Raw genomic sequence first — 19680 nt, 5'->3', positions numbered from 1 at the left:
ACAACTGATTGTGACAAAAATTCCCACAACTCTGTCTCTCTCTTTCTCACTATTGGTCAGATGTACAAAGCAGCTCTCCTACAGACACAAGATGAGAGAGACACTTTAGTACATCTGGCACATACTGTATATATATTACTCACGAACATATAAATATTAAAATAAGAAACATCAGAGAAGGTGTACTGGGGTTAGCTGTCAGCTTCAATACCCTAAGGTAAGTAAAACATTAAACGCTTACAGAGAGATTGGGGAAAAGGCATCTTGAAACGTTTGGAAACCTTTTGTACCCTAATGCTCATAGTATAGGTAAAATGTCCCAGAACTAAAGGCAATCGTGAAAGAGGACGACTTGGATATAGCAGTGGCCACAGAAATGTGGTACACAGAGAACCTTGACTGGGATTTAGTTATATGGAGCTGCAATCTATTCAGGAAAGAACAGTAGGAAGAAAGGAAGGGGGCACTGCTATATATAAAAAATTAAATTAAATCAACCTCTGCAGGGTTTGTGAGGTGAGGAGGAGGCACTGAGGATTAATCTGGAAAGATTAATTCTGGTATGATATACAGGCCTTCTTCACAGGCAGAAGAAATGGATAGAGATGTAATTGAAGACCCTCTCAAAATTGCAATGAAAGGGGAGGTGCAATTGTTAGGTGATGTTAATTTGCTGGGTCCTGGTTGGGACCATCCCAGCCTTGTTGTCATCTAGAGGTAAGGAGATCCTGGTTTGTTTGCAGGAGCATCAGTTCCAGCATCTGGTAACAGAATCAACATGTGAAGAGCTGATACTGAACCTGGTGATTACACATTTATTTATTTATTTATTTATTATTTTTATATACCGACATTCAAATGGGGAGAATGTTTCTGATTTCACAGCGAGGTATCTCCTGAGATCCAGTGATCACCCCCAGGGCTGGATTTACATTTCTGGTGCCTAAAGATAGTGGGGTGGGAGGGATGGTTGTGCCTGGGGCAGGCGTTCTCCTCCTCCAACAAGCAGGGTGGAGGATCCTTACCCGTTCGCTTCCCTATAGCAGCAGTGTCCCGATCCTGTGGCGGCTGCAACAGCAACTTGAAAAAAGAAATTCAGCACAGGTTTTGTTTTGAAAAATAAATGAAACAAAAAAAAAAAAGTGTTTTCTATAATATGCTGGCCTCCCCCAACAACCTCTGACCCTATCCACAGTCTAGGGGGCAAAAGCAATCTCCAGTCATTCCTGCCCCCGGGTCTCGGTCTCAAAATAGTGTCAGAAGGCCCTGAGGCTGGTGCTGTCTTGCTACACAGTGGCTTCTCTGGTCCTCCCTGATTCCATAGAACAAAATGGCACCAGCCGGGATGGAAACTCACTGGAGCAGGAGCAACTGGGGATCACTCCTGCCCCTTAGATCAGCAGATGAGGTCAATGATTGGAGGGGGGGGGGGGCAAGAGACTAGGGGGCCCAGGGGGAGGGGGATTGGTAGTGTTGGCAGCAGCAAAGGGGAAAAGAGTGGGGTGGACCTGACATTTTTTATTTTTGTTTCATTTTTTTGGCAGTTGGTAATTTTTTTGTTTTAAATAGATGAAACAAAATGAAAAGAAACTCTAGAATGAGAGATGATTTATGTTTGTTTATTTATTTAAACATTTTATATATCGTCATTCCATATAATGAAACAACGGTTTACAGAGGTAACATTCATAACTATTAATCAATAAATCTTGACTGTTTACATAGGTAGTATTCATAGCAGTGATTAACATATCTCAAATGCAATGATATGTTCCAAAACATATTATATAGCTTACTAAAGATCTAAGACTTAAGACAAGTAATACAGGAAAATAATATAACAAGTCTCACCTAATAGTCTGTAGATTGTTTTACAATTCTTAGGTTCTCTCATAATGTTTTATTCCTCTTGCTTCAATTAATACCTCTTATCTATCTTGTTATTGTATTTCTTAACATCGAGATGTTATTAAAGTTAGGTTATATGCATTTTTTAATAGATGAGCATGAAAGCGGGTAGATTCGGGAGTAATCTAATTAAATATTTCTTTACAGAAAGGGTTGTGGACACATAGAATAGCCTTCCTGTGGAGGTGGTGGCAACAATGACAGTATCAGAATTCAACAAAACATGGGGCATGTACAGATCTCTATAAAGCTGAGCAGGAGATGTGGCTGGGCAGACTGGATGGGCCATATGGTCTTTATCTGCCATCAGATGTTTTTATGTGGAGTGATACTATTTAGGAACTCGAAAAATGAAGGGATATCAAGGGAAAGGTAAGTGGGTTGGAGGTGGTTTTCTTCTGTGTGTGTGGAGCACAGAAGAGATTCTTCCATCAGCAATAGGAAAGCAGAGCTATAGAACAGTGAAGAAGCCAGAGATTGAGGGGCAGAGAGAGAGGGAATAGCAAGTGATGAAGTCAGGCACACATTATTTTGAATTCTCAATTGCAGATCATTGATATTGTTTTTAACAGGGTCAATCATCCCGCTTTGGCAATGACCATTGCCTCAACCTGTCCAGTGAAGATGAATGACAGAGCATTATTAACCCTCTATCTCCATATTACACAGATTCTCATTCTCTGCCAAAAGGCCAAGAAATGACCATCATCAGCTCAGAGCCAGATTCTAGAACTTGCACTTGGATCTTGGGCAAAGCAAAAAAATTATAACACTGTAGCTAAATGCTTCTTTCCTTCAGTCTGGCAATCACGACTGGAGAAGGCATCTGTGTAGTTCTGTATGCTTATGTACAACTACAGCATCTTTTTTAGTTGTTGATCCAATTAAAGGTAAACACATCCTACAGAATTTCTCGTTTGATCCAGGACCAGTACATCCACTAGAACTATGCACTTATTTGGTAAGGAGTGTTTTAGAAAAACTAAAATGGAAAAATCATTCAAATTCAGGAAACTGAAGCCAGAAATTAAAATTAATCTTTTGCATATAAACCTGTTTGTTTTACGGAGGGAGAAGACTATATGATCATAGGCAGTAGAACGGGATGGGTCACAGTGTCCATAGTCCGACCAGCTTTTTGCCCTACACAGCATCACTAACTAGGAAGCTGGGGGGAGAGGGGCGGAGATTGCTTTGTTTCTCCTCCCCTAACAAAAAATGTGGTTCTGCTGCCCTGGCCTTGCCATTGAGTTGCAATGATTAATTATTGCCCAAAGCAGATTTGACTTGAAACCAGTAAAAATGTAAGAGCATGCCCTGAGAAATCTCGGTAGCCCTTGCAGATTCCGAAGACTGAAGAAATGTCTCCATCAACACAATCACCGAGCTAGCCCGTTTATGATCACATTTGGTTAGTATTCCAGAATACTACAGTAGTATAACGCTAATAGTTGTCTCCGTCTTCCTGCTCCCCGGGTAACTCCTTCGTTAAAGATATAAATAACGGAGGGGAAGAAATCTCAGTGACTTGAGAATAAAGCTCTAAAACTAAGCGCTGACGTTGCCTTGTTGTATTTCTCTCTGGTGTTGCACTGCAACTCTTCCCCCATCCTTTCTCTCGCGGCCCTTTCACTAGCTAGTCGAGTTTCCTCCCGGAGCTTATCTGCAGTCGGTTTCCGCCGCGTGTTACAGACGGGAGGGAGAAGAGCTGGGGCGGAACTGATACCACCACCGAATAGTTAGGGACACAGTACCCACCCCTAATCTGTATCTATTCCCGACGTCTCTACTCGGCCCTGGGGTACTAGCATCCAGGCTGCCCCTTTCCCCGGGATATTGGCACCCATCTTGCCCCCCCCCCCCACGCCGGAGATTTTAGTACCCAGCCTGCGGTCAATATATTTTTTAATTGCCTGCAGAATTGGATTTAGATGCTTTTTCATTGGTAGCTTTAGTTCGGTATTGTTACCACTAACCAGCTCACTGCTTGTGTTTTCATAATCGGGTCTAATTTGATTTCAGTATTTCCATCTTGCAGTACATGCATTTTTCTGAACTGACATGTTTGCCTTCCTGAGAAGGGCGAGCAACCTTTAAAAATGACCAAAGTAAAACGCCAGCAGGCAAAGGGGAACAGGAAGAAGAAAAGCAGAAAAATGGGGTTCCAGAAAGCAACAAACAAGAACGTGGAGAGGAAAGCGGGGAGCTATTCTCAAGCTGCGGGAATGCTGCCCCCTAAAACTCCTCAGGAGTTCTCCACTAATTGGAAAAACCTGCAAGAAGTAAGAGGCAATATCAAAGCCCCGTTAACTATTGCTCTTAAACTGCATTATCGACATTGGAAACTCTCATCCAGTAGATTTGTCCTGTTTTAAAATTCCACAGTCTTTTATTTCCTTTTCAGAACACAACCTGTGGCCCACTTTTGGGCTTATGTAAGGATGAACTCAGTCTTACTGCTTGACATTAGCAATCTGGCATGTTCTTATGTTAGGATGAGTTGATCTGTCTGCCTGATTCAAAATCGGTGACAGAAACGGTGGGAGGTGCACATCTGCACTTGGATGCAATCTTTTGCAGTTATATAGATAATAAGAAAATACTGAAACACCATTATTTATTTATTTATTTAATAACTTTTAAGATACCGACATTTGTAGGACACATCACTCTGGTTTACAAATAACTCAAAGAAGGTAGAAAATTACAATGAACATGGTAAGGGGGAGAGGGGTGCAGGCAAGGAGAGGGGGGAAGGGGCAAGAGCAGCGGGAAGGATAGAGGGCAGGAGAGCGAGAAGTGAAAGGAATAAACCATAATGAACGGTAAGAAAAAACATATCTACAGCAATTCTTTAAATGAAAAACAATATAGGCAGAGTACGTATTTACATCATTTCTTTAGGTCACCTCCATAGCGGACGGAGTAAATAGAAAGAAAAATGGGAGGATTAGGTGCGAAAAATAGGATGGATGGAGACACCTCAGAAGCGGACGGAGTAATAGAAAAATTAAATAGAAAATAGAAAAATTAGCAATCAACAGTGTTAAACATTACAAATGTTTTTTTAATCCTTTTATTCATGATGGAGGTAAGGAAAAAGAATGAGAGACATGGGACCAGAAGGGGGGTTAAGTGAAAGTGTGGTGTGTTTTCTTTTATTCCCTAATAATAGGTGAGAGTAGGAGGCAGTTCTTATTATCAGTTGATGACTCTTGAGGATCCTGGAAGGCAGAATGGTTTCATTAGCTTTTATTAATTGGTATTCCAGAATCTTTAGGAAGATACTTTGCTACTCACCTAAGAGCCTAGAAGCACAGCCAGAATTATCCTTAAAGTATGGTATATGGACATGAATTATTTTTCATTGGAACCAACTTTATCAAGGAGGGAACTTATGCATCACCATAAAGTAAAAACAGGGGTTGGTTTTGGCTTGGACAGTGTCCTTTTAAGGTTAATGTGAAACTTCATTGTTAATAGGATTATATAATTAGTAATATTGTTTGTGTGCCACCTTCCCAGCTACTCCAGCAGAAGGCAGCTAGCCTAGAATCGCCATCCCTTACACTGCCAGCGTCTGCTCATGCAACACAAACATGTTATGAAACAAAGAACAAAGTCAAAGACTCTAAAATCCCAAGAAACTGCAATCAAGAAAAAAGAACAGAAATGTGCAAAAAACCATTCCTGAGGGTGAGGCTCCCAAAAAGGCCAGAAATATTGGTGTTACATTAGCCATGCCAGCAACGAAGACAAATGTGGCTTGCAGGGCCTTGAGCAGCGTGAAGGAAGACAAAACAGAAAAGAGGAGGGGTGGCAGGACCGGAACCATAGTTGATGACATCAAGCAGAAGAGGAGGGAATGCGAGGAGAAGGAAGAACAGCCATCAGCAGAGTAAGGACTCTATGCACACTTGCAGGGTGCTATGATTATTCCAGCAGTGAATTTTGCTGGAGCAGAAGAGGTAATGGCCTCTCTTAATATCCTGGGCTTATTTGCCTGCAGGATGCATTGTCATTCTTTAATGTAAAAATAATTCAGAGAATTTGTGTAGCTGAAATTAAAAAAGGTTTGGACAAGTTCCTGGAAGAAAAGTCCATAAACCATTATTAAGGTGGACTTGGGGAAATCCACTGCTTGTCCCTGGGATAAGCTGCATGGAATCAACCTTTCGGGATTGTTTCAGGTAGTTGAGATCTGGATTGCCCACTGTTGGAAACAGGATACTGGACTCGATGGACCTTTGGGTCTGACCCAGTATGGCAAATCTTATGTTCTTATGAGATACAAGTAAGCATAGTGCTAGTGGAGACTGTTTATGTTTTCTGAATACGTTTAAATTTGCTTACTTTTGCCGTACAAAGAAAAGTTGTATTTTAATTTTTTTTAATTAATGAAAGGGCGCCAAACTCCAGTCCCCCAGTAGGATGCAGCCACAGAATGATGACATAATTTGTTTTATTCTCTGTAAACAATGCAAAGCAAACTCTGATGTCATCAGTTCTGTGACAGCCTGTTCCATTGTGGTGGTTCATCCTGGTGTGTGCAAGTGGTGAGCAGCTCACTAGGCAGACATTCATGGCACAAGGATCCTGAATCTGTGATTTTCCTGTTGTGTGGCAGAATAGATATCTGGTTCGATGATGTGGATCCTGACGATATTGAAGCAGCAATTGGCCCAGAGGCAGCAAAAATAGCCCGGGAAAAGTTGGGCATTGCAGAAGGTACAGCACAGGACACAGTGGAGAAGGCGCTGGTGAAAGACAAAGCTTTCAGTGGGTATGTTGGAAGCTGAAATGCAGTTTATCTTCTGCAACAGAACCCTTTCACCAGAGCAAAGGGCTTTCTGCGCACAAATATTGCATCGGCCCCCTTTGAGGCAGAGGCATTGTAACCATGTGTGTTATCTATTCAGTGCTGTGCACGATGATGATTTTATAGGAACAGTAATACAAACAACTGATATGAGAGCATTCTCTTTTTTTCCGGAGTCTTACGAGGGCTGTGGCCATGGACTGTGAGATGGTGGGGGTTGGCCCAGATGGGGAGGAGAGCATTGTGGCTCGCGTCTCCATTGTCAACCAGTTTGGAAAATGCATTTATGATAAGTACGTCAAGCCCAGTGAAAGAGTCACGGATTACAGAACCATGGTCAGCGGGATCCGGCCAAAGGACATCAGGAATGGTGAGTGCTTCCACCCTACACATGTTCAACTAAGTATGGTACAGCTCAGTACAAGGATGGTCTAATTGTTAGACATAATCTAATGTGCCATATTTTCTTGTGTTGCTTTTCCAGGTGAGCAGTTTAAAATTGTTCAGAAAGATGTGACAGAGATCCTGAAGGGAAGGATTTTAGTTGGCCATGCTGTGCACAACGATTTAAAAGGTACCTCACATTTTCTGATTTTAGTTTTGCTCGATTCACATGGTGCTAATCGATAGCCTCCATTCAGGGCTGGCGGAACCACTAGGCGAGCTAGGCCTCTGCCTAGGGTGCCGAGATTTAGGGGGCGACACTTCAGGCGGCAGAATTTTGAAAGGGCAAAAAGTGCCCCTTCAAAATTCTGCCCAGCCCCTGCTGTCGCCCCCCCTGGTGGTCCAGTGGAGGGCCCAGGAGCAATCTGCCGCTCCCGGAGCCTCAGCTGCCTCTAACCAAAATGGCGCCGGTGGCCTTTAGCCCCTACCATGTGACAGGGACCAACCAATGGCAGCAGTAGCCCCTGTCACATGGTAGGGGCTGGCAGATGGGAGGGGGGCAGTGGCGGCATGTGGTCCCTGCCCCTGGAGTCGGGGCTGCGACTGGAGGCGGGGGTGGGGGCACGACGCAAGGCTGAAGGTTGCCTAGGGCGCCCAATCCCCTTGCACCAGCCCTGCCTCCATTACATACTGAGCGGGGAAATGTGTTATTCCCTGTACGCACCCGGATCAGTCCAGACAGTTGGGTTTTGTCTCCCATCCAGCAGATGGAGGCAGAGAAATTTTGACGACTCTGCCACTTAAACCGAGGTGCCACCTGCAGTCTGCCAGTATTTCTCTGTCTCCAGCAGATGGCGGTGCAAAATCCTGCAGTCTGAGAAAAAAGAAAAGGATAGATAGCTTCTTTTTTAGTTAGTGATTCACATGGTGCTGATCGATAGCCTCCATTACAGACTTAGCGGGGGAAAAGTACTGTTCCTGTTTCATGGATAAAATGGAAGACTTCACTGGTTTGTTAACTCTAGTGCTTCTGACTAGTACTAAATTTAGTTAAAAACAGAAATATACATTGTTTTTATGGTATAATTTGTATGTGCCACTTTTCATTTTGTGTATGTTTCTTAAAAAAAAAAAATCATAATGCTTTTTATTTTCTAGATTCTGTTTTTGGATCATCCAAAGAAGAAAATCCGGGACACACAGAAATATAAACCTTTTAAACGGATCGTGAAGGTAGCATGAAATGGCCCTTTTTTTTTTTTAACTTTATTTTTAAGAAACACATCGAATTCCAGATCACAGTTATATAAATACAAAAGAGACCATATGCTATAAGATAATAAAGCATATAGCCATGTTAACAGAACAGCATAATTCACTGAATACATGTAATTGCTATAATAATATGACATCACCTTACTTGCAGAGGCATAAAATTATGTTGTGAGTGACTTCAGTGTGAGCCCTTCTTGCCGTGGGGCAATTGACGCAACCTCAGGGGCAGAGCCCTAAGGTCTGCACTGACAGCAGGTGAACAAGTCTTTGCATGGGCCAGACTAAGAGAAGGTCCAAAAGTCCGAAAACTATAGACAGAGCTGAAGGGCAGGCTAGACTAAAGATGAAAGCAAGGCTGAACGCGCGCTTAAGACAGGCTTGGATGAAAGCAGGCTGAAGACAAAGATTGTGCCAGAGGCTGAAGCTGAAGACTGTGGCTGAGGCCGAAGGCAGGCTGAAGACTGTGGCAGAAGCTGGAGACGAAAATGAAGACAGACAAGGCTGAGCCTGGAGACAAAGACAGACTGCAGACAAAGCAGGCTTTGACTGAAGACTGGATTAAAGCTGAAGACTGGAGCAAGGCTGCAGCTGAAGCTGAAGGCAGACAGCTTTTGCTGAGGTGTTGAAAGAAGGTCTGAGGCAGCCTTATATAGGAGATCTATCACATTATCACAGAGCGCCATAGGCCCTTTAAATCTGGTAGCATTGGCGCACGCCTGGGAGGCCTGTGGTGTCCTGCAGTGTGGGGCTCACTGGCAGCATTTGGGTGAGTGCAACTGCTTATGGGGTCATCTGCGAGCAGCAAAACGTAAGTATCCCCTTCTCTATCCCATCCCCAAACCTCTTATATTCAGCTTCTGAGGAGATGTCAAAGGTACATCTTTACTATCGGGGAACTCGGGGGATTCGCTATGATATCTAGGGATTCTTTGTTCTCTGGATCAAAAGAAGAATCTGCTGGTTGATCCTGTTTTACAGATAAGGATCCTTTGAAAGGACAAGGACGTAACTCATAGGTTCTAAGATCATCGTGTGGAATAAGCACAGCCCTTGTAATGTTAACAGTGGCTTCTACCTCCATGACAATGGATTTCAGAGGTTTTGGGCGGTCAGCAGGATTGCAAGATGCTAGGGTCTCAAGTTGTGTTTCAGAACATAAGCTGGAACAGGATGTATATTGGCGCAGCAGATCTGGTACTTCAGGTGAGGTGGTCTGGAGCGGAGCACCTGGAGATAGGAATGAGGCAGCGCAATGCTCCTGGCAGGATGGCCCCCATTGGTTGATAATCCAAGTACAAGAGAGCTGGATGCCTTAGGTAGCACATAGAACTGGAGGGTTTCTTGATGAGACCCAATCTACCAATGCTAGGCAAGAAGGTTGTAGTCACACAACTGAGTAAGGGTTTTCTGTAGATAGAAGAAATAATACAAGGGGTGGTCAAACTGGTAATAGGGCACCCATACTGACATAACAGCAATTCCTGAATAAAGTTGTCCCTGGCTCCAGAATCTACTAAGGTTTCAGTTTGAACTGAGTGTTTTCTGAAGATGAGGGGCACTAGTATCATTAATTGTGGGGAGGGTTCAGGATGGTGAAAAACCACCTTGCCAACTAGATTTCTCCTTATGGAGGTTTCTGGTCTTAGGATAATGCTACCAAAATGTCCCTGTGCTGCACAGTAGAGGCAGAGATTGTGCAGTTTTCACCTCTGTTTTTCATCTACCGAGAGTCATGTGCTGCCCAATTGCAAGGGTTCTTCAACGATAACGACACTCGCTGGCTCTGGAGCAGACTCCAAGGGGTTCAGAGGTTTAAGGCCCCAGGAATGGTCCAGTGGGAGGCCGCCTTCTCTCGAGCTTGTTACTGAAATCTCAGAGCTATTCGAATAACCAAGGCAGTAAGTGCTTCTAGGGACAGAAAAAAATCCTGAGTTGCTAGTTAGTCTTTTATTCTCCTGGATAAGCCTTGCCAAAAAATGGCAGTTTGGCTATCTTCACCCCAACCGAGTTCAGAAGCCAAGGTACGAAATTCCACTGCATACTCACCCACTGAGCAGGTACCTTGGATGAAAGCAAGCTAAAGACCGTGGCTGAGGCTGAAGGCAGGCTGGAGACCGTGGCTGAGGCTGGAGACAAAAATGAAGGCAGACTGAAGACAAAGCAGGCTTTGGCTGAAGACGAGCAAGGCTGCGGCTGAAGACAGACCTTTGCTGAGGTATTGAAATAATGTCTGAGGCAGCCTTATATAGGAGAAGATTGATGACATCATCATAAAGCACCATGTGGCTTTCCCAACCATGGGCTCTTTAAAACCAGCAGTGTTGGTGTGCACCCACTAGGTAGGCTTGCAAATTCCTGCCGTGTTAAGAGTTGATGGCGGCATCGTGCCGCGTGGGGATCACTGGCAGCTTTTAGATGAGGTCCGAAAAAGCACAAAGGTAGGCGATCTATGAAAGCCGTTAGGAAATACAAAAGAGATAGATGCCTTTAGTCTTTTTCAATTCCTTTATTGAAGTGGAGACGTAAAAGAATGATATAGCCCGACTCTGGCCAAGTTTCGCCGTTTATAACGGCTGCCTCAGGGGCTTAAATGTATAATCATGGACTCTTGATTTTGGAACAGGTCGTGTACTTGTTTATTAATTGTATTTGTATCTGTCTGTTTGTTATCGCAAGTGGAGACCCGTATTCAGAAGTTGACTCTAAGGAGTATCAATGATATCTGCTGCATTATATGACCAGTGTAATTGTTGAATCCAGGAGCGATTAGATATATCGTATTCACAAGAATATGATTGACTGTACAAATGATAAGATCTAATATTGTTGCGAATCAGACAGATACAAATACAATTAATAAACAAGTACACGACCTGTTCCAAAATCAAGAGTCCATGATTATACATTTAAGCCCCTGAGGCAGCCGTTATAAATGGCGAAACTCGGCCAGAGTCGGGCTATATCATTCTTTTACGTCTCCACTTCAATAAAGGAAATGAAAAAGACTAAAGGCATCTATCTCTTTTGTATTTCCTAACAGCATTTAGGTGAGTGCAGCGCTCATGGGGATGTCTGTGAGCGGCAAAACGTAATAAATTATAACATAGATCTTCTCCAGTTCCAATAAGAACTCCACACTTTCTCATAATCCTCTTTCTTGTCACATAAAGTATATGTAATCCTTTCTAATAAATCAGTTTCACTTTACCACATTATTCTAAAATTCCAACAGTGGATATGTTTTTCAAAAATATGCAATGGTCTGTCTAGCTAAATAATCAAATAGTATGAAGCAGCTACCTCTCCTGAATTAATCACAAAATAAAGGAGAGAGGAGAATCAACTCACTCAACGAATCTAACAAATCAAATATCAGTGAACTTATTGAATACCTGGCAAATGACAATATCATAAAGATTTTAGCTCTAGTGGTTATAATCTGCAGCCTCTCGCCACGCAATGGGCCGCAGGCTGTTATCAGCTTACAGAGCTTAATCTACCTTATAAATGGCCTGTGACCGACGGCCCGCAAATGCGCAGTAGAGCGCAGCTCTACTGCGCATGTGCGGGCAAGGATGTCGATCAGAAAAAAAAAATGGCGGTGGGGCCGCAGGAGCGGGAGGAGAAGCAGCGGCGCCGCGCGCGCGCGCGCGGTGCCGCTGCTTCTCCTCCCCAGATCTGCCGGCAGATCTCGGGGGGGGGTGTCACTCCCGCGCCCCCCCCCCCCCGAGATCTGCCGGCAGGAGCGGGAGGAGTTAATGGAGCCGGGTGAGGGTTGCGGGAAGTCGCGCTTACGGCGCCGGGAGGAAATGGAGGTGGGTGAAGGGAGGGAAAGGGGGACTGAGTGAGTGGGAGGGAGGGAGGGAGAGGGGGACTGAGTGAGTGGGAGGGAGGGAGAGGGGGGACTGAGTGGGAGGGAGTGAGGGAGAGGGGGGACTGAGTGAGAGGAGAGGGAGGGTGGAGAGGAGTGGGTGGGGGAGGGGGGTGGTGAAGAGTGAGGGGAGAGAGAATGAGGGGGAGGTGAGAGACAGAGGGATGTAGCCCGTTTTAACGGGCTTTACGGCTTGTTTTGTATAATCATTTACTGTCATTTGTCCACCCACCAAATACCTTAATTGAAAAACTTTATTAATATTATCTTAAAATGCAAATTTAAACTGAACGAAACGTTCTTTAGATATTAAATTCAACAACTTGAATACTTAGCCAAAAAATTTTTTCATCGAGCAGCTACAGTGCTTTGCTGTTCAATTTGAATATCCCAACATGTTTCGACTGAAATATCAGTCTTCTTCAGGGGAATTGTAATGTCTCGAAACTGGCCAATATATTCCTTATATCCCGGACCCAATTTAAAGGTCTCTCTGAGGAATCTGAAATGGCGCCATTTCAGATTCCTCAGAGAGACCTTTAAATTGGGTCCGGGATATAAGGAATATATTGGCCAGTTTCGAGACATTACAATTCCCCTGAAGAAGACTGATATTTCAGTCGAAACATGTTGGGATATTCAAATTGAACAGCAAAGCACTGTAGCTGCTCGATGAAAAAATTTTTTGGCTAAGTATTCAAGTTGTTGAATTTAATATCTAAAGAACGTTTCGTTCAGTTTAAATTTGCATTTTAAGATAATATTAATAAAGTTTTTCAATTAAGGTATTTGGTGGGTGGACAAATGACAGTAAATGATTATACAAAATTAAGCTCTGTAAGCTGATAACAGCCTGCGGCCCATTGCGTGGCGAGAGGCTGCAGATTATAACCACTAGAGCTAAAATCTTTATGATATTGTCATTTGCCAGGTATTCAATAAGTTCACTGATATTTGATTTGTTAGATTCGTTGAGTGAGTTGATTCTCCTCTCTCCTTTATTTTGTGATATGGTCTGTCTAGCTGCATGTAGGCACTGCTTTATAAATCCTTTAAATTTATTAAGGATTCATGTTCTCACATTCCTACTAAGCATAGTTACTGGGACCATATGAAAATTGATTATAGCAGTTATTTTCCCTTGAACTGCCTGCCAAAATTGTTCCACCTCCCTGCAATACCACCATATGTGCATATAATTTCCGGGCTCCCCACCGCCACACCAATTTAAGAAATGACCCATCTCAACAAACACCTCAACCAGTTGGGATCAGCACCTGCAAGCAAACTTTGCATCTTAATGTTCTAAAACTAGTAGTGGAAAAACCACTTGGTACTAATTTAAAACAAGCTGGTGACGTCTATGCTTCTAGCGTAAAACTAGGATGGAGCATTTCCCAAATGTCTGTGTTATGCTCTGATTCTTGCATGCTCCTGCCAAATCATGGATGGCCCTGCTTTGCCAGCACATCTATTGTAGTTATTGCAGAGGATATGGAAGTTTTGTATGCAACTAACAGCATTCTGCACTGCAGGTGCTGTTAATTAAATGGAATATGTACAGTCCAAACAGATGTAAAAGATACTACAGAAAGCACAGCCCTGTACTAGTGGGATCAGGTCCTATAACCAACACACACCTATCAGTTAAGGGACTCTGATCAGGGGTAGCTCCTACTAAGGCTCAAAACCCAACCAGTTAGAATCATGGTTTCGTTAAAAAATAAACATGCAAATGTCTTAGAAATAAAGTGCAATTTAAAGTGATCTCATGCAAAAACCATGGACCACGTTTCCGCACAGAGTACATCAAGGTGATTTAAGCTACAATATTAATTTTGAAGTGCAGAGTGGAATTGAAAATAAGTGTTTTTACTGTGCCATGCTTCCAGCTTGCTAAAACTGGCAAAACAGTGGAGGATTTTGGGAAGGGTTATGGGATGAGGTGGAAGGACTTTAGTAAGGATTGCGAGATGGAGGGGCTTTGGGTAGAATTATGGGGTGAAGTTGATGCAGGGGATTTGGAATGGGTTATGGGGTGGGCTTAATTTTGGCAGTAATTTTGCTGATTTACAGCATGGCTCTATCTGTTGCAGAGTGGGAGGCCGTCGTTGAAGCTGTTGTGTGAGAGGATCCTGAATGTGAAAGTGCAGACTTCAGAGCATTCTTCTGTGAGTATTCCTGGCATGGATGCTGCTTATTTGCATGTATCCAAGATGATGGTCCTTTCCCAGTCACATCATGTGCACGTTTTACTTGGGCTGGTGTAGTGTGACTTCCCAGAGGGAATAAAGAAATATTCCCCAGCGCTGGCTCCTTATGCTACCTGCCAGCTTAATTGTTTTCTGCTATAACATTTGCTAATTCACTTGTGTTTGCTTGCTGTTTGGCAGATAGACCCAGTATGGAAACAGATTATTCTTGTAGGACAGGAAAGGAAGGATCCTGTTGGTGGATGCCCCTGCCTGCAATGGTGCACAGAGTGTGTGTTTATCTGATCCTTGGTGCTTTTGCGCTTTCCAGGTACAAGATGCACAGGCAGCCATGAGACTCTACACCCTGGAGAAGAAACACTGGGAAGCTGAAATCCAAGCAAGGCAGAAATTGCCTGGAGAGCATAAGCTAAACCATCTTTCTAAATGATATTTGGCAGTCATAACATAAGGATTGCCTACCTGGATCAGACCAAAGGCTTGTCTACCACAGCATCCTGTCCTAGTCTGCTGAAGATGTGTTCCTTCAAACCTTATCATGTAAAAAATAGTCCACTGTATGAATTGGTGCAAAACCTCTGCAAGGACTATTTTCAAGGGAAGTTATACCCTGTTTTTAAGAGCATAAAACATTTTTCCCTAAAATAAAACCCCAACACAATATAACTTTGGACCAATGATTAAATGTGACTCCCAAATAGCGGCAAAAAATCAGAAAGCAATATGAGTTGCTGTGTGTGTGTGGGGGGGGGGGGGGGGGGGGGGGGAGTATGAAGGTCCTAGTAACAAAAATATAATTGTGGTATTCTTTGATACGATACACCAGTAATTAAACAATTTGTGGTTCCCTGTACCTACTCAGATCAGTCCAGACTCCAGGGTTTTGCCTCCCCTCCAGCAGATGGTGACAGAGAAAGTTTTACTGACACTGACACTTAGCACGAGGTGCCACCTGCAGCCTCTCAGAATTTCTCTGTCTCCAGCAGATGATGGAGGGGCAAAGCCTGCAGTTTGACACTGGAAAAAAAAAAAGAAAATTTCGAGCCGGTTTGGCTTGCCTCCCAGGGGATTGCTAGGTCCCAGTGGGGCCATCCCCTTGGTTTGTGAGGCGGATGAGCAGGGGGTTAGGGACCCTTGTTTGCTCGGTCCCTTCTGGCTGGACAGCGTAGAAAATTGGAAGTTTCAGGAAACACACAGCCTGCTGCCAGTCTTTTCAGGGAAGGGCTTCTTGTTCTTTACTTGTGCTGTTTGGTAAAGTTTTATATTAAAAAAAAAAAAAATCTTGTAGTAGAGTCTCTGAAATAACTGCAGCTCTGCTCACTTTCTCGGCGGCTGTTTTTTTTCTTGCGATCCTCAGGAAATCATTTTTCCCTGTACGTACCCAGATCAGTCCAGACTCCTGGGTTTTGCCTCCCCCTCTAGTAAATGGAGACAGAGATGTTTTTAAATCAAACTCCGCCTTACCTAGGATAGTGCCACCTACCTTCTGGCAGTATTCTTCTGTCTCCAGCAGATGGAAGGGGTGCAAAACCTACAGTCTGCTTTGTGAAAATAGTTTGGTTTAGGAAAGTTAGTCAGAGTTAGGAGAATTTTGTTTCTTTCCCTGTTAGTGATTCTCTTTATTTTACTAATTGAAAAAAAAAAAAAGAAGAGGAAACCTGAAACTTCGGGTCTTCTACATTAGGACAGCCTCCCAGGGGGTAGGTAGGCCCTGCGAGGGCCATCCCCAGCTGGTTGAGGCAGCTACAAGCCAGGGTTGAGGACCCTCACATCTCTCTGAGGCAGCTAGGGTGCGATACTGGGGAGCCCGGCTCACTCCACCCTGAGGATCAGCACCGTGGACCTCGGCCAAGGCAAGGCTTGACAAGCAAAAAAAAATAAATAATTTTTTTTTTAAACTTCATTTCTCTTTCAATTTCGGCAGCGGGCAGGCTCTCTCTCTCCTCTGGAGTAATTTCGCCGTATTTTGAAGCTGGGGGGTGGCGGGGGGAGTCGTTTTCAGGCGTTTTTTTGTGGCGCTTTTTTCTCTTCTCTCTCCCGATGCCGCGGGCTGCCTTGTGCCGCACTCATCTCTCGCGGGAGTCGTGACCACGACTGATCCGGTGCAGGTTGGAATTGATCCGTTCCCACTTAGCGTGGGAACGGAGGCCATCTTGCAGTCCTTCAGGTCTGCAACTCAGGCTGCCATGGGGGAGGGGTTGCTGCCACCTCCTCTGTCTCCACAGTGAAGTTTTTCCGCTGGCAGGGAGCCGTTACAGCCTGATTCTCCTGCTACGGAGGAGGACCCTGAGGGGGTCTCAGACTCCCCTTCCTCTTCTTCCTCCTTCTCAGAGTTTGCCTCACTACTGCATAAGGCATTTAGGGCATGGAAGTCACGCAAGAGGCGCTCGATGGATAAAGTATCCGCTGGGGGGGACAAACCATGCCAGGAAGCGCGCTAGTGGTCCATCTCAGCCTAAGCGCATGCTCCGCCCCGGTCTTCCTCAGCTGGATTCGGATACCTTGGGTCAGGATACCAATCCCGGGGACCCAGATCCGCAGCCTTCTCCTCCACTGGGGGTGGATGCGGATCTGGAATTGCAGCCGCAGGGACCGTAAGAGGCTTGCAGGCCGCGGAGGGTGATGATCCCAAGGTGGTTGCCATTTTTGTAAAGAGCTTGCTCCTCTTATTCCTGCTATACTGACAGAGCTGGGCATTGAAAGTCCTCCTGAAGAGGTTAAGTTAGGTAAAACGGATCCTGTTTTGTTGGGCCTGCGAGGGCCGGCAACCGCCTTTCCCTTTCATTTTTCAGCTACAGATTTACTCTTCCAGGAGTGGGATACTCCGGACCTGGGGTTGAAAGTGGGAAAGGCCATGGATAAGCTCTATCCTCTGCCAGAGGATGCCTTAGAGATGCTGAGGGTACCCAAGGTTGACGCAGCGGTTTCTGCGGTTACCAAGAAGACCACGATTCCTGTTACGGGGGTCACCGCACTTAAGGATCTGCAGGACCGGAAATTGGCAGTACAGCTTAAAAGAATTTTTGAAGTCTCCGCTCTGATAGTCAGGGCGGCTATGTGCAGCAATTTCGCCATGAGAGCAAGCCTCTGTTGGGTACAGCAGTTGCAGGCCAATGCCGGGTTTGCGCAGGAGGTCGCTCAGATAAGTCGGTTAGAATCCTCCGTGGCCTACTGTGCGGAAGCCTTTCATGACTTGTTAAGGACGACGGCGAGATCCATGGTGTCGGCAGTAGTGGCTCGACGACTGTTGTGGTTACGACATTGGTCAGCGGATGTGACCTCCAAAGCACAGCTGGGCTCTATGCCATTTAAAGGAAAATTGCTCTTTGGCAAGGTCTTGGAGGATATGATTCAGTCTTTGGGCAAAAACAAGTCCATAAGTTGCTGGAGAACAGGCCTCTGTCTCGGGGGTCCTTCTCCACTAGAGCCAGATTTCGCGGAAATCGTCGATATCATCCACCCAAAGCGACTTACTCTTCATTTCGGCCAGCACAACCGAAGCAGCAGGCCTGGTCCCTGCCCTTTCGTGGCCGCAGATTTGGACGAGGAGGAGTGACTCAATCCGCTCTGGGGTCTAAATCCTCTCAATGAAGGGGCCGCCGGTCCATTCCTCGGTTCCGGCAGTGGGGGGCAGGCTGTCCCTTTATTTCGAGGAATGATCCAAGATCACAACGGGTACTCACTGTGATAAAACAAGACTACGCTTTAGATTTTGCACGGTGACCTCAGGACCAGTTTCTGGTCTCCCCTTGCGGATACGCGACCACACATTGGGTGGTTCAGGATACCTTGCAGCGTCTGCTACAGCTCAAAGCGATCGTTCCCGTACCAGTAGAGGCCAGGCGGATGGGTCGATACTCCATTTACTTCATAGTTCCAAAAAAGGAAGGAACATTCAGGCCCATTCTGGATCTCAAGTCGGTCAACAGGTGCCTTCGGGTTCCGCAGTTTCGCATGGAAACGCTTCGCTCAGTCATCGCCTCAGTCAGGACAGGGGAGTTCCTGGCATCCCTCGACCTCACAGAGGCGTATCTGTACATCGGCATAAGACCAGATCACCAGAGGTTCCTTCGTTTCGCAATCCTGGGTCAGCACTTTCAGTTCCAAGATATTCCCTTCCCTCTCACTAGAGTACCTCAGATGTTCACCAATGTGATGGTTGTGGTAGCAGCGCAGCTTCGGCGAGAAGGACTGTTGGTGCATCCCTATCTGGATGACTGGTTGATTTGTGCGAAGTCGGCCGATCTCACACAGAGAGCGGTTCACAGGGTTCTCCAGCTACTGCAGTCTTTGGGCTGGGTGATCAACCTCTCCAAGAGCAGACTTGTGCCCTCGCAGTCCCTGGAATATTTGGGGGCGTTATTCGACATGCAACAAGGCAGGGTATTCCTATCTGCAGACCGCATTGTCAAGCTGCAAGCCCAAGTCCGGGGATTTTTACTCGAATCCTCCCACAGTTCGAGATTACTTGCAGGTGCTCGGCTCGATGGCTTCCACCTTGGACCTGGTGCCTTGGACGTTTGCTCATTTGCGGCCCTTACAGTCTGCATTGCTCTCCCGTTAGAATCCAGTCTCTGAACTCTTTCACCTTCCTCTCCCACTCCTGGATGCGGCGCGGACCAGTCTCGACTGGTGGCTAGTCGTGGACAATCTCTCTCGGGGAGTTCCCCTGGAAGTTCCAGACTGGATCATACTTACAACGGATGCCAGCCTCTCTGGTTGGGGAGCCGTTTGCGGAGGAAAGTTGATTCAGGGATGCTGGTCGCCCAAGGAGTCCTGATGGTCGATCAACCGGCTGGAGACTCGGGCAGTACAGTTATCACTTCAGGTTTCTTGCCCTCTCGTCCAGGGGAGGGCAGTCAGAGTCCTGTCGGACAATGCGACCACGGTCGCATATATCAATCACCAGGGTGGAACCAAGAGTCGACCGGTAGTGATAGAGGCTCGCCAGCTAATCACCTGGGCGGAGCAGCATCTGGTCAGCATCGCAGCGTCCCACATAGCTGGCGTAGACAACGTACAGGCAAACTTTCTCAGCTGATACCGCCTTGATTCCGGGGAGTGGGAGCTGTCCGATGCGGCTTTTCGGATTATCTGCAGGACATGGGGCCAGCCCAACATGGATCTCATGGCAACGTTTCGGAATGCCAAGGTCCCGCAGTTCTACAGATGGTGCAGAGAGACGGGGGCCGAAGGGGTGGATGCACTCA

The 19680-nt window shown here is 45.5% G+C and overlaps 2 protein-coding genes across 2 annotated transcripts in view; one reads left to right on the top strand and one right to left on the bottom strand.

Moving 5' to 3' along the window:
* Positions 1–19680, bottom strand: part of ADAMTS13 (ADAM metallopeptidase with thrombospondin type 1 motif 13) — an 87908-nt gene that overhangs the window by 20855 nt on the left and 47373 nt on the right.
* LOC115098245 (RNA exonuclease 4-like) lies at positions 3546–15116 on the top strand. Its single transcript, XM_029614719.1, has 8 exons — positions 3546–4190; positions 5434–5806; positions 6536–6691; positions 6904–7097; positions 7212–7324; positions 8270–8344; positions 14354–14428; positions 14781–15116. Exons 2-8 carry the CDS (start codon positions 5649–5651, stop codon positions 14898–14900), a joined length of 891 nt encoding a protein of 296 aa, XP_029470579.1. The 5' UTR covers positions 3546–4190; positions 5434–5648; the 3' UTR covers positions 14901–15116.

Source organism: Rhinatrema bivittatum, chromosome 8 (genome assembly GCF_901001135.1).
Source record: "Rhinatrema bivittatum chromosome 8, aRhiBiv1.1, whole genome shotgun sequence".
In the NCBI taxonomy this organism is placed as follows: Eukaryota; Metazoa; Chordata; class Amphibia; order Gymnophiona; family Rhinatrematidae; genus Rhinatrema; species Rhinatrema bivittatum.
Note: the sequence above shows the minus strand (reverse complement) of the source record. Positions and strands in the feature narration are given on the sequence as shown.

Excerpts from the sequence above, each read along its gene's own strand:
- LOC115098245 (XM_029614719.1), top strand. The coding sequence starts at position 5,649 with ATGCCAGCAACGAAGACAAATGTGGCTTGCAGGGCCTTGAGCAGCGTG. Across the intron at positions 7,325-8,269 it reads CCTCACATTTTCTGATTTTA|ATTCTGTTTTTGGATCATCC; the intron begins GTTTTGCTCGAT and ends TTTATTTTCTAG. Across the intron at positions 14,429-14,780 it reads AGACTTCAGAGCATTCTTCT|GTACAAGATGCACAGGCAGC; the intron begins GTGAGTATTCCT and ends TGCGCTTTCCAG.